Source organism: Phaseolus vulgaris, chromosome 8 (genome assembly GCF_000499845.2).
Source record: "Phaseolus vulgaris cultivar G19833 chromosome 8, P. vulgaris v2.0, whole genome shotgun sequence".
Taxonomy (NCBI): domain Eukaryota; kingdom Viridiplantae; phylum Streptophyta; class Magnoliopsida; order Fabales; family Fabaceae; genus Phaseolus; species Phaseolus vulgaris.
This window is the reverse complement of record NC_023752.2, coordinates 26676549-26690560: the sequence shown is the minus strand read 5'-3', so window position 1 is coordinate 26690560 and position 14012 is coordinate 26676549. Positions and strand designations below refer to the sequence as shown.

At 45.8% G+C, this 14012-nt stretch overlaps 1 protein-coding gene across 1 annotated transcript; it reads left to right on the top strand.

The window, feature by feature from the left end:
- The first annotated feature begins 12213 nt into the window (after positions 1-12213).
- Positions 12214-12933, top strand: LOC137824850 (uncharacterized). Its single transcript, XM_068630528.1, has one exon. It carries the CDS (start codon positions 12214-12216, stop codon positions 12931-12933), a length of 720 nt encoding a protein of 239 aa, XP_068486629.1.
- The last annotated feature ends 1079 nt before the right edge of the window (positions 12934-14012 follow it).

The window sequence follows — 14012 nt, the reverse complement described above, 5'->3', positions numbered from 1 at the left end:
TCAGGGTCTCCCCCTGATATTGCTTCACGTCGAACAGGTCGTAGGAGACCGGTGGCGGGGCCTTGTTGGCTAAGTACTGTTCTCGGAATAACCGCGACAATTGGCGGAAGGATGTGATATGACCTTCTGGGAGGCTAATGAACCAATCCATAGCCATCCCGGTCAGGGTGCTCATGAAGAGCTTGCATTTGGCAGCATCAGAACCGCCTATCAGGACCATCTGCGTGTGAAATGCAGCCAGGTGCGTCTCTGGGTCCTCCATCCCGGTGAAGATCACCTTGGGTCCCGCGAACGTGTTCGGGATCGCTGCGTCTAGGATCTCCTGTGAGAAAGGAGTGGAAAACTCCCTTGGTGGGAATGGTTCTCCGTCTCGTCCTGTCCAGGCCGCCTCCGATCGTTTCTCAGGCCCTGGCGCAACTCCTCATTCACACGGTGGAGCTCTTCGTTCCGCTCGTGCGAGGCATCGAGGTCTGCCTGCATGCGTTCTTGCTCCAGTTTCGAATCCGCCATGTCCTGCTGCAGCCCCCTCATTATCTCCAGGACCTGCTGCATGGATAGGTCTGCTGGGGCTGCGCGCGTTGCTCTTCGTCTGGTGGGGGCCATTGTCGCTCCAAACTCCTTCAATGTTACTGTAACTTGATAAACCTTCTCGAACTTGTGATGGGACTGATGTTTTATATCGGCCCCACGGTGGGCGCCAAATGTTCCGTCCGGTTGACCGGGACGTCTTCGTGCGCGACCTCAACCTTCAGCTAGGGATACCTTCCCACTGGTTGCCTATGGATTCCTGCAAAAAAGAGGACAAAGAGGCGCCCTAGCGGCCGTGTGCACTTCGACGCTCAAGTCAACCAGCAAGAAACACCAAAAAACTGTCCACCTACGTGTCTGAGCACCGCATGTGGCACTCTGAAGGTGGTAAAATAACTGTGTATATGTGTGTGTTGTCTCCTTCAGGCAAAAATATTCCCCAGTCACTTGTACGTAACCTTGAAGCACGAGCAAGCAACTAGAGAGTTCTCTGGTAAGTTTGCGAAAGTTCCAACCCCCCTTTCCAACATTCTCCGCGCTATTTAACTACCCAAGCATTTAAAGCGTCTTAAAGCGCTTTTAATCACAAACGTAACGCACTCATTAAAGCGCTTAATTAGAAAACGTAGCGCATTTAAGACGTTGAAACGCTCGGGAGCCATTATAGTACCTGAATGCTAAAAAGGGAAACTGTATTGAATGACTTTTAATTACCTGGCACCTGACTGAAAGGTGTTTCTATTCTGGCATGGCTGTCGTACACGTGGAGGGCCTCACGACGCCATGACCCCATCCGGGGGCGCTCCTGCCCACCTGGGGACGTTTCTACGTGTGAGTCCTCCTGCTGGGAGTGCTACTGCGCTAGGGGTGACTTTTTGGGTGCCAACTCATGCCCCCAAGTATCTAGTCACTTACTTTGAGAGCGTATCTGCCTTCCTTTTGTACTCTGCACCCGGTTGCCCTGGGCGTGACTTTCCTCTTGAGTCGTATCTGCCCCACAGGCGTCTCTGGGGCGGCAGGAGCACTTCACGAGTCAGGCTGCCCTTCACTGGTACTATTACTATGGCCTTGAGGCCTTCCCACGACGTCGCTCCCTCCATGGTCTTTCCTACCCATGGGTATCGGGGAACCACACCGCGATTGCCTTACTTTAGCGCTGTTTGATCTGGCGACACCTTGGTTGGGCGACGCCTTTACTTAGGCGACGCCCTGCCTTGGCGATGCTTCCTCTTGCGTCTCTCCAGCGAGGCGACGCCTTCACCTAGGCGACGCCTTGCCTTGGCGACGCTTCCTCTTGGCGTCTCTCCAGCTAGGCGACGCCTCGCGTTGACTTTGACTTTGACTTAGTCAACGCCCGGGTACGGGACGGTACAGTCAGGTACAAGGTAATTAAAACTATTTAATAAAGTTTACGTTTCGAGCGTTTAAGGTACTATAAATGCTCCCAAGCGGTTTAAACGTCTCAAAGGCGCTAAACGTTTTATAATTAAATGCGCTTTAAGACGCTTTAAATGCTAGAGTAGTTTAAATTGCGCCTTGAATGTTGGAAACGGGGTTGGAACTTTTGGCAGACTTTCCGAGAGTACACTCTAGTTGCTTGCTCGAGTCTTGAGGCTACGCATAAGGGACTAGAGAGAGGTTGTTTGCCAGAGGGAGAAAAGATACACCATACAAAGTTTCTTTTGACCACCTTCAGAGTGCCATTCACGGTGCTCCGACACGGAGGTGTAGAGTTTTTGGTGTTTCTTGCTAGCTGACTTGAGCGTTGGAGTGCAAACGGCCGCTAGGGCGCCCCTTTGTCCTTTTTTTTGCAGGAATCCACAGGTAGCCAGTGGGAAGGTGTCCCTAGCTGACGGGCGAGGTTGCGCACAAAGACGTCCCAGGTCAACCGGCCGGAACATTTGGCGCCCACCGTGGGGCCGATTTAAAACATCAGTCCCATCACGAGCAACGAAGATCTATCAGAGCCACCATAACGTTGGCAGAAGTTGGAGGAAACAGTGAAGAATGAGGGCCACCACTAGACAAGGTACCGCACGCGCGGCGAGTGAGGAAATGTCCATGCAGCAGGTCATGGAAATGATGCGGGGGCTGCAGGATGAGATGGCGGAGTCGAGGATGGAACAAGAACGCATCCAGGCGGATCTCGCAGACTCGCGCGTGAGAAACGAAGAGCTCCATCGTGTGAATGAAGAGTGACGCCGGGGTTTGAACAATAACCAAGGGCAACGTGAACAAGATGAGACCGAGCGTCTCACCCCACCAAGGGAGTTTTCCACACCCTTCTCGCAGGAGATTCTGGATGCAGTAATCCCCAACACGTTCGCGGGGCCCAAGGTGATTTTCACCGAGATGAAGGACCCCGAGGCGCATCTCACTGCATTCCACACGCAGATGGTGTTGGTAGACGGCTCCGATGCCGCGAGATGCAAGCTCTTTATGAGCACGTTGACGGGGATGGCAATGGATTGGTTCATCAGCCTTCCAAACAGACATATCACCTCCTTTCGGCAGTTGTCGCAGCTTTTTAGGGAGCAATACTTGGCGAACAAGGCCCCACCGCCAGTTTCCTACGACCTGTTTGACGTAAAACAGTATCAAGGGGAGACCTTAAAAGAATACATCAACCGCTTCGGGGCCCAAGTAGTAAAAGTTGGTACTTCAGAGGAGCCCATGATCGTGTACGCATTCAGAAAAGGCGTATGCCCTGGCCCTTTTGCGAATCCATTATTCGCAACCGCCGTAGGACTTTCGCTGAAATACGGCGTCGGGCGGTGGAACATATCGCCTCTGAAGGAGATGTGTGTGAGAAGCGCACCAGCGTCGTACCCTCACGCCCGAGAACGCAGACGCGGGCTCAACCCGTCAGGGTCAACGAGACCACGACGGGGAGAAAGAAGCCAGAGGGGAGACGCCCCTATGAGACCAGAAAATCCCAGCCCCGGGGTCCAGCAGGAGGGGATCGCCGAGCCAGAGAGAGGGCATGGCCGGCGAGGTACAACTTTGTGGTGGAGTTGAAGGACCTGATTGTCGTGCCTAATATAGCCGAGAGGTTGAGGCGACCGGCGAAGACTGACAAGGTGTTAGGGCCTCGGAAGGACTCTTGGTGTAAGTTCCACGAGGCTTTCGGTCATCACATCGATAACTTCCTGTCGCTGGGTTACCAGCTAGATTAGTTGGTGAGAAGCGGGTTCCTGAAGGATTATGTCGCAGAGCCCGCCACGACCGCGGCCCTGCCAGCGCCAGCGGAGGAGCAAGTGCACGAGATGCCGGTCCTCGGCGAAGTCCATACCATTGCTGGTGGCTTTTCCGGTGGAGGACCCACCGCCTCCCAGCGAAAGAAGTACGCGAGGGGGGTCAACTCAATTGAAGAAAGAATCTCAGGCGATCTGTGGGAGTCGGACCTCGTGTTCACGAGGGCGGATCTGCGGGATGTCGTGTCGCACGACAACGACCCCGTGGTCATTTTAGTCGTCACGGCGAGCAGAAAGGTGCACAAGGTTCTTGTCGACCAAGGAAGCTCTGCAGATGTCATGTTCTGGTCGACATTCAACAAGTTGTGGTTGTCTCCCATTAAGCCCCCCTCATGAGCTTCTCTAACAAGAGATAATCTAATAGAGCATTGGGGAACACAAAGACGTTTTCCTTTAAAAAGAAAGCCATCTTGAATAAAAAAATCTTTGTGTCCTCCCTTAAGACACTCTTGACAGAGGAGAGAAAAATCAAGGTCATCATGATAAAGTTCCTTAATGTGATCAAAACCAAGATATTGAGAGGTTAAAAGATTTAGCAAGGTGTATCTTCTAGAAAGAGCATCCGCAACAATATTTATTTTGCCTTGCTTGTGTTTGATCACATAAGGAAATTGCTCAATGAATTCCACCCACTTAGCATGCCTCTTGTTAAGTTTGTTTTGGCTTTTCAAATATTTAAGAGATTCATGATCACTATGTATCACAAACTCTTTGGGAAAAAGATAGTGTTGCCAAGTAAACAAAGCCCTAACAAGTGCATATAATTCCTTATCATAGGTGGAATAGTTGAGATGACTTCCCTTCAATTTCTCACTAAAATAGGCGATGGGGTGGCCCTCTTGAAGGAGAACAGCCCCAATACCTATGCTTGAAGCATCACACTCAATCTCAAATGTCTTAGTGAAATTAGGAAGGGCCAAGATGGGAGCATTAGTCAATTTTTCTTTGAAAGTATCAAAAGCATTTTGTTGTGCTTCTCCCCAATGAAAGACCACATCCTTTTTCACTATGTCATTGAGTGGTGCGGCAATGGTACCAAAGTTTGGGACAAATCTTCTATAGAAAGAAGCAAGCCCATGAAAACTTCGGACCTCATTCAAAGATTTCGGTGTAGGCCAATTTTGAATGGCCACCACCTTGGTTTTGTCCACATGGACCCCTTTACAACTCACAACAAACCCTAGGAATTCTATATGATCAAGAGCAAACATACATTTAGCAAGGTTAGCATACAAATGTTCCTTCCTAAGGGTTTCCAAAACTTGCCTAACATGCAACCTATGGTCATTCAAAGATAAGCTATAAATGAGAATGTCATCAAAGTAAACAACAACAAACTTACCAATGAAAGGTCTAAGAACATGATGCATGAGGCGCATGAAGGTACTTGGTGCATTAGTTAACCCAAAAGGCATAACTAACCACTCATATAAACCAAAGTTGGTCTTAAAATCCGTCTTCCATTCATCACCCGGTTTGATACGGATTTGATTGTAGCCGCTTTTAAGATCAATCTTTGAAAAGATTTTTGAACCATGTAATTCATCCAACAAGTCATCTAGTCTAGGTATGGGATGCCTATACTTAATGGTTATGTTATTTATGGCCCTACAATCCGAACACATTCGCCATGTGCCATCCTTTTTTGGCACTAAGATGATAGGCATAGCACAAGGACTCATGCTATCTTGTACCAACCCTTTTTCAATTAAAGCCTCAACTTGTTGGCGAATTTCCTTGGTTTCACTTGGATTGGTCCTATAGGCGGGACGATTTGGTAAAGAAGAGCCCGGTATCAAATCAATTTGGTGCTCAATCCCTCTCAAAGGTGGAAGTCCATTTGGAGGATCTTGAAACACATCTTTGAACTCTTCTACCAAATTTCCCAAGCAATGAGGACTATCAACAAGTGTTTCTATGCTAAGAGTTCTAGGGATGGCTAAAAAAAGAGGATGATGAGCCACTATTTCCCTTTCAATGTCACGCCTAGACACAAGAAGTGTAGGCTTAGAACTCTTATCTTTTTTATCTTTTTTATCTTTTTCACTCTCCCTCTTTTTCTTCATGATAACTTGGTCCTCATGGACTTCTCTTGGAGAGAGAGATTTTAAAGTAACCTTGTGACCATGGAATTCAAAAGATAATTTGTTGGTAAGGCCATCATGTAAAACTTTTCTATCAAATTGCCAAGGCCTTCCCAAAAGAACATGAGTGGCTTCCATGGGCACAACATCACATAATACCTCATCTTTGTATTTTCCAATGGAGAAATGGATGAGGACTTGTTTATTAACAATTATTTCTCCTACTTCACTAAGCCATTGTAACTTGTAGGGCTTTGTATGAGAGATAGTAGGCAATCCAAGCTTATCTACTACTCTTGTACTAGCCACATTTGCACAACTACCCCCATCCACTATCAAGGAACAAATGTTGTTTTGAATAAGACATCTTGTATAGAAAATATTTTCCCTTTGACTTTCATCAAAAGGTTGTGAAACTTGTCCAAGAAGTCTTCTCACAACTAACAAGTCCCCTTCAAGTGGACATTCGCTCTCTTCCTCACTAGATGCATGAGAATGCAATGAATGCTTTGAAGAATCCGAATCATGCTCACTAACTACAATGCCCTCATGCATGTACATACTTCGTTTGGAAGGACAATTTGCAGCAATATGACCATAACCCATACATTTAAAGCATTTAGTGTTAGATGTTCTAGTGGGAGACTTAGGTCTAGATGTTGATGGCTTAGATTCCTTGGGTTTGAAAGAATAATCTTTGGAAGGATGTTTAGAAAAAGAAGTTTTGTTTCTCCAAGACTTGGAGTAGTATCCATTATTGGAAGCATTTTTAAAAGAGTTTTTCTTAGCAAGTTGGGCTTCCACCTTCATTGCAAGATGAACTAAAGAGCCCAATGATGAATACTCTTGTAACTCAACAATGTCTTGAATATCCTTCCTAAGACCACTCACAAACCTAGCAACCATGGCTTCTTCACTTTCTTCTAATTCAATTTTAAGCACAAGCGTCTCAAGCTCCTTATAATATTCATCCACATTTAGCGTGCCTTGTTGAAACCGTTGGAGTCTCAACATGAGGTCTTTCCTAAAATGTGGGGGCACAAACCTAGCGCGCATATGATCCTTTAAAGAGTTCCAAGAGTCCACGGGAGGACCCTTGTGATAGATAATGTCCTTTACAATTCCATGCCACCATTTCATGGCATAATCACTAAACTCTAGGGTGGCTAGCTTGAGCTTATGCTCATCTTGGATCTCATGGATCTCAAAAATTTGTTCACACTTAGCCTCCCAATCTAAATACACATTTGGATCACTAGAACCATTAAAACAAGGTAGTTTGACCGAAGGAAGCTTGGACTTTGCATCATGGTAGAAGCCATTGCCGTAGTGAATTCTTTCCCCATGGTGATGATGTCTTTGTCCATGGACTTGGGGTGGAGGTCTCCTTCTCCTATGCTCATCTTCACGGCCAACATCATTTGAAGAAGCTCTTGAAGATGGTCTATGAGAACGATGTCCATCATGGATAGAAGGAGATGGTCTAGCTTGTTGGACCTCCATCTTTTGCATTTTTTCCTCCAACCTTCTAATTGTTCTTTGAGCTTCATGTAATTCACCAAGAATGGAAGCTTTGGAAGGAGAATTCTGCTTGTAGGATGCATCACTTGAAGATCCAGCCATTTGTAAAAAAAAAAACAAACACACAAAACAGCAAACAAGTTAAAAAATTTAGCAAAACAGTGAGCTTTGCAATTGAAATTGCCGAAGTGAATTTAAGGCTGAAAAAGATATCACTCTCAAAGAAATAATGTTCTTGCTCCAATCTGATCTTGAGGCCTTGGAATCCTCAAATGAAATATGTCAAAGCAAGCACACCAATCTTAAGAGCAAACCACCACAAAACCAAAGAAACAATAAAGACAAACAAGAAAAGGTATAAGCAAGGAAAAGGTAATTGCAAAAGGAATACTATATGTAAGACAAACTCAAAGAATAAGAATGAAAGACAATCAAGAAAATAAAGAACTCAATGAGAAAAGTAGGCACACAAAAGAATACCTAAGGAAAAGCACTAGAGTAGATGAAGAAAACAAAAAAAATTTAGCTACTGGAAATTTTATTTTTTTATGCAAACTGTGTTTGATATTCACTGATTTAACTGGAACGTTGTAGAGCGAACTGGATTATGAAATTTTTACCACAGAAACTTCAAGATGTTAAATCAAAAATGGCACTGGAATCAATTAAAAACAGTAAGCCAATTGAGAGAAATAAATTTTTCAAAATCACTGCCAGATTACCGTATTTTTTTCGGCAGGAATGTACACTTTTTTTATTTTATTTATCATTTTTTGTGTACTTCATATTTTTGAATGATTCTTTTTTCTATTCTTTTCTAACACTTTGAATATCTCAAATCCAGAATTTCAGAATTTTACAGTACGTAAATCAGTTGCAATAAGGAAAAACAGTAAGCACTCTTTTCAGAAACAGAGGAATCCTAATAGGAATATAAAACAGAATGATGAACTAGCAAAGACATAATAGAAAATGATGTATTAGAACTTATATAGGTCTAGAATACAAGTATGAACTCAACTCTAAAAAGAAAATGCACAAAGGATCAACATCAATTCAGAAAATTATATGACACCAAAGCAAGAAACAATCAAAACAATAAAAGTACTACTAGAAGTAATGACATATATGGAATAACATGACTAAGACAAAACTTGACATGATTCAAAAATTAAAAGACACAACACAAATTGTAACAAATGAAAGGAAGCTTAAGGTAAACTCTAGGAAGGATAATGCCATTCCAAAAGAGCAACCATACTCATAAGAATTATGAGTGCCATAAACCTTTCCACAAACACTTGGAGCAAAAGAAAAACAGCAAGAATACTCAATTAAAATTCTAAAACAGCAACTAAAATTGCAAGAAAAATAAAGAGCTCTTGAAATTAAAGTGCACACAACTCAACAATTAAACAAGAATGAACCTAAGACTCAAGATACCACATGATGTGATTCCAATAGCCACATAGAACAAGATTCTTGACACTTTGAGGAATCACCTTGAGCTGGAAAATATAGAGGCACTTTCTTAGAAGTTGGATCATGGTTCTAAGTCAAGAACTCACCAATACAAGTACCAATTCCCAAACTCATTTGGATGAACCAAATATTGTCAAATTGAATCAACAAAGGAATTATAAAAGAGAAGACCGAACAGAATTAAACCTCAAACAAATGTACCGAACAGAATTTAGAAAACCAAAACATAGGTGCTGGAAAATTAAGGACAGCCGAACCAAAAAAAATGCTCAAGAACACAAAACAACAAGAGTAATTGAAAGAGAAGAAAGGAAGGAGAAGAGAATGCTCATGAAGATGGAAGATAGGTTGGATGATCACGCCACTAGGAGTATGGATGCTCCTAGATGAGTGTGGAAGCCGCCACTTGAGGAAACCATGGTCCTTCAAGATAAGACTAGAGTAGAAGCTCAAAAGCTCTCCAAATGCTCACTCCAATTTTGAGTATAGTTTCTTTAGATGAATTCAAATCTGAAATTTACAAGGAAGGCACCTCTATTTATAGCCTAAGGTGCTGAAAATTGAAAGCTAAAACAAATCAAAATTCCCTCCAAAACAAGCTAGAACCGGCGCTCAAAAGCAAGGCAAGGAAGGTGTGATCCTTTCCTTCACTTTGGCACCCCCTATTCTACTCCTACACCTATCTACTAATACACCCCCCTAAAGCTCCTAACTAAAACCTAAAAGATGCTATAACAAAAGAGGTTTCTAAGGTTTCCCTCTAAGCACCTTCAACTAAAGACACTACAAAAAGAGAAAATAAATGTCCTCTAGCTCTCAAGGCTTTGAACATGCTTCTCGTAATCCTTTGAGGTGGACTTTGACCTCCATGGGCGTCCTCCATTTGTGCCTCCACCTCTTCTTGAGCTTGATGAGTGGCCTCCATGTTCTCTTGGGCTTGATCTCCATCACGTACCCTCTGCTTTTTTGACGCTCCACCAACTTCTTTTTCCATCACTCGACACGTGGCTTCATCAACGGTCGTCTTCAGCTGTCGTTTGCGCTTCCGAAAACGTTCGAGAAACCCTTAGACCCCTTGCGCTTCCACTGTTCCATCATCTTTCTTCACTCTCAAGCGTTCTAAGTTTTTTCTCTGCGAACCACGAAGCTTCTCAACTCTCTCAATCTCCAACTCTCTTCAACGCTCATCCGATCACAAAAAGGTACCCCTTTTACCTCTTCTGTTGATATTTGCTGCATTTTAATCGATTTGCATCATCCATTATCTGTCTGAAGCATACGTTGTGGGTTGTTTTTTCCTTTTCTCCTTTTCTCGTAACCTAAGACTTCGTTCCTCGTAACGTTTATCCCAGCGAACTCTTGTTCGCTCGTTCTTCCTCCTTCGTCCTCAATCGAGTCGTTCTCTGTGATCTTCGTTTCATCCCTTTTCTTTTTCCCTTGCAGTTCTTGCGATGGCTCACACAAAGTCCACCGCTAACCCTCCTTCTTCGTCGCGAAACCCTCCACCCCAAGCGCGTAGGGTTGCTCCTGGGGCAAATCCTCCACCAGCGCGCAATCCACCACGAGCCTCTAGTGCTCCTTCTAACCAGGCTGAGAGGCCTACTTCTTCTCACGCCAATCCCAGTCAGGCAACTCCACCAGTCGCCGGAGGAGCCTCCCTTCCCCCACAAGACTACAAGGAGCTCTACCCTTGGGCCACCCCAACCTTGTTAAAAGAGACTTCTTCAATAAACACGGATTTGGGCGTGCTCCGACTAAGGAAAGGAGACCAGTCCGACCTCTCCTTCCACAAGGAGCATGATAACAAGGTGGTCGTGCTGCCCTGCTTCCCGGGTGAGCCGATTTGCGCGGACGATAAAGGGAACAACGGCGAGTTGTTCTGCTTCCTCTACGCCACCTTCTTCGAGAAAGTGAAGCTTAGGCTTCCCTTTACTCGTTTCGAGAGAGAGCTGCTAACCGAGCTCGATATCGCCCCCGCCCAGCTTCATCCCAACAGCTGGGCGTTTATAAGGGCGTTCCAAATCATCTGCGCACACTTGGGGTTGCCGGCTTCAGTGGATGTCTTTCTTTTCTTGTTCGAGGCTAAGAATCCCGGAGATCGCCTCTGGATTAGCTTAAACGGGATTGCTGGGAGGTCAATCCTCTCGATCTTCCAGCAATCTTACAAAGACTGGAAAGGAAAGTTCGTCAAGGTGCGCCCAAACGAGCAAGACCCCTCACTGCTCGACGGCTTCCCCTTGTACTGGGTACACAAGGGGAACAAAGACTCCATGGAATGCTTCAGGAGGCCAAGGAGTCCCGACAACATGGGCGAGCTAGATAAAGATCTTTGCCTCTTATAGAAGAGTGTGGCTGCTGCCAACGTCACCTTTCCCACTGCCTCAATAATCTCCTTCGAGTTCTCCGAGGGCCAACTTGAAGCTCACATAGTTTAGCCCTCACCTTAGCACCAAGACTTTCGTTTTGTGTTGGAACTAACTTAGCGTTTCTACCACTCCCTCTTTGGCGTTCTGCTTGTTCTGTATTGGTCTTAATTATTCATTCATGTGCTATTTGCTTGTGCTATTTCTGTGTGCATATACTTGTATACCCTGTTTCTGCTTTGGGGCATACTCATCTATTCTTCATCTTGTGCAGACTTCATGTTGGGAAAAGGGAAACTAACAGAGCTGAGGGCGATCGCCCGATCTCACAAGCTGGCGGCGAGCTCCCAAACCGTGCCCAACTCGGTAGTGGAGATCGCCGTTGCTTAAGGCAGGACTTCTCCCCAAGGTCCAACTCCTTCGGGGGCACTACCCGTCCCACAAAGAAAGAAACTCGTCCTAAGGAAACCCAAGAGAAAAACTCCTCAGGTGGTATAGGAAGAAGAGGATGATGAGGCGACTGAGGATGGCCTCGTCACCAAGAGAACAAGGGTGGCTCCCTCTTCACCACCTGCACTCCCAACTCCAACACCGCCCTCACCTCCAGCTCCAACACAACCAGTCCAAGCAACACCCTTGGCTGTCGCACCCCCCGTGGTTGAAAGCAGCGACCCCAACTTCATAGAGAACCCTCCAAGCGCCTTCACACCGTTCGTATCTGCTGGAGAGGGTCCTCCTTCAACCACCTCTATTGCTGGGGCCGCACCAGGAGGAGATGAGGGTGGTCATAACTCGCCGATCTTGATAACAGAGTCTCCGACTTCACCACCACGCCATGAAGTCCCCCTTGCCCTTCAAACTCAAGAGGGTGGTGGTGAAAGTCAGCACCAAGCTTCCCCAGCGCCTCCTCCAGCAACAAACTGAAGCCTCCCACCCTCCATCGAAGAGATCTTGGGGCCCTTCACAGCCAAGCTGAAGATGATGGCAGAGGATCTCCCCTCAATTGTATCGAAGGCTGTGAAGGACTCCAACAAGAAGCTCCAAGATGAGAATTCAGCGCTTAAGGAGTCAAACCGCTTGATAAGGATGGAGGCGGAAAAGCTCTCTTGCAACCTGATGATGGCGGAGATCGACCATTCAAGGCTGGAGGACGCCATGGATGCTGAGCTAAGAGGCGCGCGTAAGGAGGCCTCCGATCTGCGCCAAAAACTGCACCTCCAAGACCAAGAGAAAATCGAGCTGGAGAGCAAGCTTGTACCTTACAGGCTCAAGGTGGCCAACTTGGAGGCTGCAATGAAAGCAGATGCGACCAAGGAGGAAAACCTTAAAAAAAGGTCGGCAGATCGGGAGGTTCTCCTCGGGAAGGTCGAAAAGGAGAAGGACGACACCATGGCTGAGCTCGCCAAAGCTGGAGAGGAGGCCACGAAGATCGCTGCAGAGCTGGCCCAGGCGCGGGACGAAGGCAAAAAGGTTGCTGAAGACCTTGCTCGAGCTCGCGGGGAAACTGAAGAGCTGAAGAAACAAACCGACGAGCTGAAGAAACAAACAGAAGAGCTCGAGCAAAGCTCCGCCCAAGTCCTTGCCGCCAGGTTCGACGCCGCTTTGGAGCAAGTCTCATGCCAATATCCCGAGCTCGACCTCTCCATGGTATCAATCTGCAACGAGGTGGTGGATGGGAAGATCGTGCCCTCTGAAGACTAGTTGCCTCCCTCCATCATCTTGTTTTTTGAAACTTGGCGCTCATTTTTGTTTGTAAAAAATTTATATGTAATTCTTTTGCTTATGTACTTGATCACATTCGTGTTCAAACTTGAATAGCCACTCTTGTATAACTTTTAATGTTGGGAAGCTGTTTTCTGATACTTCTCTTTGAATACTTCTTACTCGCTGTGTGGTTAATCAATATAACCGGTGAAACTTACTTAAACAAATTAACTCAGCGCTTCCTCGGGCTTAACCGTTTACTCACTGCTTTGAACTTGAGCAAACTGTTAATCTTATAACAATTTATCAAACTGTTAACTCAAAGTAAAACTTGAGCAACTATTAACTCTCAAACGATGACATTTAATACAACTTGCAAACTTAAGGCAATAAGTTACTTACTAGGCAACAGGTTTTAACTTAAACTAGTATTACAATACAGTTTACCTGATCTGCCCAGCAAAGTGACTCTTATCCCTGTCATCGCCTGGAACTCTTCTGATCACCGTAGGGTTCTTGGCGATGTGAACTTTATCTGCCTTCACACCGCCTACAAGCGTGGAAGCTTTCTCTGGTCTTACTAAGTCAATATTGATGTTTCACTTAAAGGGGGAAAGGCGTTTTCCTTCCCTTCCCGCCATTTAAGGTCATGAACACCCCTGAACTTTCAGTTCATCTTGCCTGAACTCACTCTGAGGTGAGAAGGACTTTTTCTGGTGCCTCAACTTGCCTAGGGCGTACATCTCCTCCCCCCTGGATGCACTGAGGACCTTTAACCTTGCCTCTATCTGCTTGTGCAGAGAGATCTTTCAATCTGTTCTCGCCTGCGCTCTCTCGAGGCGAGGAGGACTTCATCTTGCCTGAACTTGCTCAAAGGCGAGAAGGACTTTATCTGGCCTGAACTCACTCTGAGGTGAGAAGGACTTTATCTTGCCTGAACTCGCTCAAAGGCGAGAAGGACTTTATCTTGCCTGAACTCGCTCAAAGGTGAGAAGGACTTTATCTTTCCTGAACTCGCTTAAAGGCGAGAAGGACTTTATCTTGCCTGAACTCGCTCAAAGCGAGAAGGACTTTAT

What these genes read in the sequence shown, in the direction of transcription:
- LOC137824850 (XM_068630528.1), top strand. Translation starts at nt 12,214, where the DNA reads ATGGCAGAGGATCTCCCCTCAATTGTATCGAAGGCTGTGAAGGACTCC.